This window comes from Condylura cristata, unplaced genomic scaffold (assembly GCF_000260355.1).
Source record: "Condylura cristata isolate star-nosed mole 26May11 unplaced genomic scaffold, ConCri1.0 scaffold00015, whole genome shotgun sequence".
Taxonomy (NCBI): domain Eukaryota; kingdom Metazoa; phylum Chordata; class Mammalia; order Eulipotyphla; family Talpidae; genus Condylura; species Condylura cristata.
Window position 1 is genome coordinate 4,431,073 of NW_004567116.1, and position 2,826 is coordinate 4,433,898.

Sequence of the window (2,826 nt, forward strand, 5' to 3'; positions counted from 1 at the left end):
TGCCTCCCCAACACTGCTCTCAGATCTTAACCTCCTACCTGGACTCAGGCAGGAGCCTGGGGGATTCCTTTGCCTCCCACTGCCCCAGGGAACTCAGTGGGGCCCTGGGCACACCCTGTGCTTCTGGAGCCTCCCAACCCCCCTCCCCCTGACAGCCCGGCTCTCCTATGGGCACACCCGCCTGGCAGGGCAGGGTCGGGGCGCACGATGACTGCTCCTGCGTTACCAGCGGAGGGTCAGCGCCCTGTCGTGGCCACTCTGGTGTCCTCCAGACCCCCCTCCGGCCTACGGCCTACAGGACACGCTCAGTAATCATTTAAGCAGATTTGATCAGCCTTCCTGCCTGCTCTCTGCCCTTTTGGGGTTGTCCTGCTGTTGGGGGGTATCTGGTCTGCTGGTCAGAGAGCTGGGCTGCTCCACTGCTTCTTTCCTGGCACTTGGGGTGAGGGTGCGAGCCGGGACCCCACCCTGTGAGGACAGGGCCTGTGTGGCTGCAAGGTCCGTGGGGCTGGATAGTCTCTCTGCACCCCACCTTTGCACAGAGTGGGATGCGCAGGGGTGTTTGTTCTCTCCCAGACATCGACGAATGCCTGAGCGCCTCTTGCCAGGGCCGCTGCGTGAACACGGAGGGCGGCTTTGTGTGTGAGTGTGGGCCTGGCATGCAGCTGTCTGCGGACCGCCACAGCTGCCAAGGTGAGCTGCTCTGTCGGCGGCTGGGGTGCGTCCCCTCGGCCACCCAAGGCGCTGGCCCTGAGCGGGCCCAGCAAGTGCTCTCCAGGCGCTGTGGCCTGTCCCTGCTCCTCATGCCCGCAGTGGGCACCTCTGCCTCCCCGCCCTCCATGAGGAAGCCGAGGCCTGTCAGGAAGGGGAGGCGGCAGCTGGAATCCTGGCCCCTGGCTCCAGGCCCTTCTTCTAGGCCACAATTCTCTAGGATGGCTGCTTCCAGGACTGAGGGTGGAGGGGTGGGGACGGGAGAGAGCCAGAGGCACGCAGAGGGGGGCGTGGGATCATTCATTCACTCATTCATTTGTTCACGGGCCCTGGCTCGGGAGGGGCCTGGGCCTGCAGACCCACCCTGCTCTCCAGCGGCCCCTGCTGGTGGGGGAGGGGGAAGCAGGAGGTGGGGATGTGGGGTAAGCGTGTGGGGAACCCCTGGGCAGGTTCTGCTGTTCATCGTTTCAAACATGGGCCTGGCGGAGGAGGCTGTACAAGCGGGTCGGGACGTGACTAGCCAGGAAAGCAGGAAGGGCCGTTCAGGCCAACACGAGAACCTGGGCACATGGGAGCCCATTTGGAAGGTGCAAGAGTTTAAGCCATAGCAAAGGCAAGGGCAAGCGGGGAAGTGCGAGAGGCTGCTGCTGGCTCTGAGCTGTGGGCATCACGGGTACCTGGGAGCCGTGGGGGGGTCTCGGCAGAGTGGTCCGACTGGAGGTACCCCTTGGCCAGAACACCTGGAGGTGCAGAGGAAGCCTCTGGGGGGCGGCTGGGGTCTGGCCGGGGCTGGGAGAAGTGGGCTGGTCCAGGGAGGGGTGAGGAGTTGGTAGGCCGAGTGTGGACCATGAGAAAGAGGAGGGTTAAGCTGCTTCCCCATGGTCCTGAGGAGGCAGGAGGCGGAGATGAGAAAGAGGCGACATCCCCACACATTTCCAAAACTTGGGGGGAGATGGGCTCCAGCCTGTACTGTCCCCTTCTAGACACTGATGAATGCCTAGGGTTCCCCTGCCAGCAGAGATGCAAGAACAGCTTCGGCAGCTACAGGTGTTCCTGTCGGACTGGCTTCCACCTCCATGGCAACCGGCACTCCTGTGTAGGTAAGGTCGCAGGGCCCCGTTGTCTTCAGTTAGGCTGCCCGTCAGGGGGATGGACAGGGCGAGCCCCGGACAGGGAAAGGTCAGCCGCCTGCACCCCAGCCCGGAGTCTACAAGCGCCCAAGTCTCTGCTTAAGCCCGCCTCTCCCGGGACTGCGGGGCTCCCCAGGGGAGACCCTGTCTTGGACTTTCCCAGGCGACGTGCCTCTTTCATTCTGTTGTTTCTCTTCCCCCCTCTCCCAGATACACCCCAAGGAATCCTCTCTGCTCACCCATTTTCTTGGCTGCCTTTGCTCCCCTTGGTAAATAAAGCACGTTATGTCTTGGTTCCTCTGGCTTGGAAGGAGACCCCTGTTTTCTCAGTCCAGTAGCAGAACTTTCCACAAGGGATTGGCATGTTGGATTTGAGCTTGGCTCCTGGGTTGAAGGTGGGGCCCCTGGCAGTCAGGCTGTTCCTCAAGTCCTGGCAGGGTTGTGACTCGATCCTTTCCTCCCCTCCCACCTGACATGTGGGATGGTGGAAGGCTGGAGGTCTCTGGGGGGGCTAGAAGCCACTTACTGCTGTAAAGTGCTAGGGGGTGAGTCACTGGGGCATCCATTAAATGCCTACTGGATGTAGGAAGCGTCTAAGGGGATTAGCCATAGATTCCAGCCCCACCCCCAGGTAGCTGAGCCGCTAAGGCAGGCATGTAGTCTCTGAAAACGAGACAGAGAGACGTGCCAGCTTTTTGGGCTAAGGGATGGGAGGCAGAAGGGCTTGGGAGCCCAGAGAAGGCCCTGTTGACAGCAAGGCTTTCTTGTAGATGTAAACGAATGTCGGAGGCCGCTAGAGAGGCGCGTCTGTCACCATTCCTGCCATAACACGGTGGGCAGCTTCCTGTGCACCTGCCGGCCCGGCTTCAGGCTCCGAGCGGACCGCGTGTCCTGTGAAGGTGAGCGTTGCCCAGCTGGAGTGCCCCGCCCCCAGCTAGGCCCCGCCCCTCCCGAGCTAGGCCCCGCCCCAGCCAAGCCCCACCCC

General features: G+C 62.3%; 1 protein-coding gene across 1 annotated transcript in view; it reads left to right on the plus strand.

The window, feature by feature from the left end:
* The first annotated feature begins 581 nt into the window (after window positions 1-581).
* The window catches only part of VWCE (von Willebrand factor C and EGF domains), a 17,038-nt gene continuing 14,793 nt past the window's right edge, over window positions 582-2,826 (plus strand). Inside the window, exons 1-3 of the mRNA XM_004683390.1 lie at window positions 582-693; window positions 1,695-1,811; window positions 2,612-2,740. Coding sequence (XP_004683447.1) covers window positions 660-693; window positions 1,695-1,811; window positions 2,612-2,740 — 280 coding nt within the window. The 5' untranslated portion in view covers window positions 582-659. The remainder of the gene's footprint in view (window positions 694-1,694; window positions 1,812-2,611; window positions 2,741-2,826) is intronic.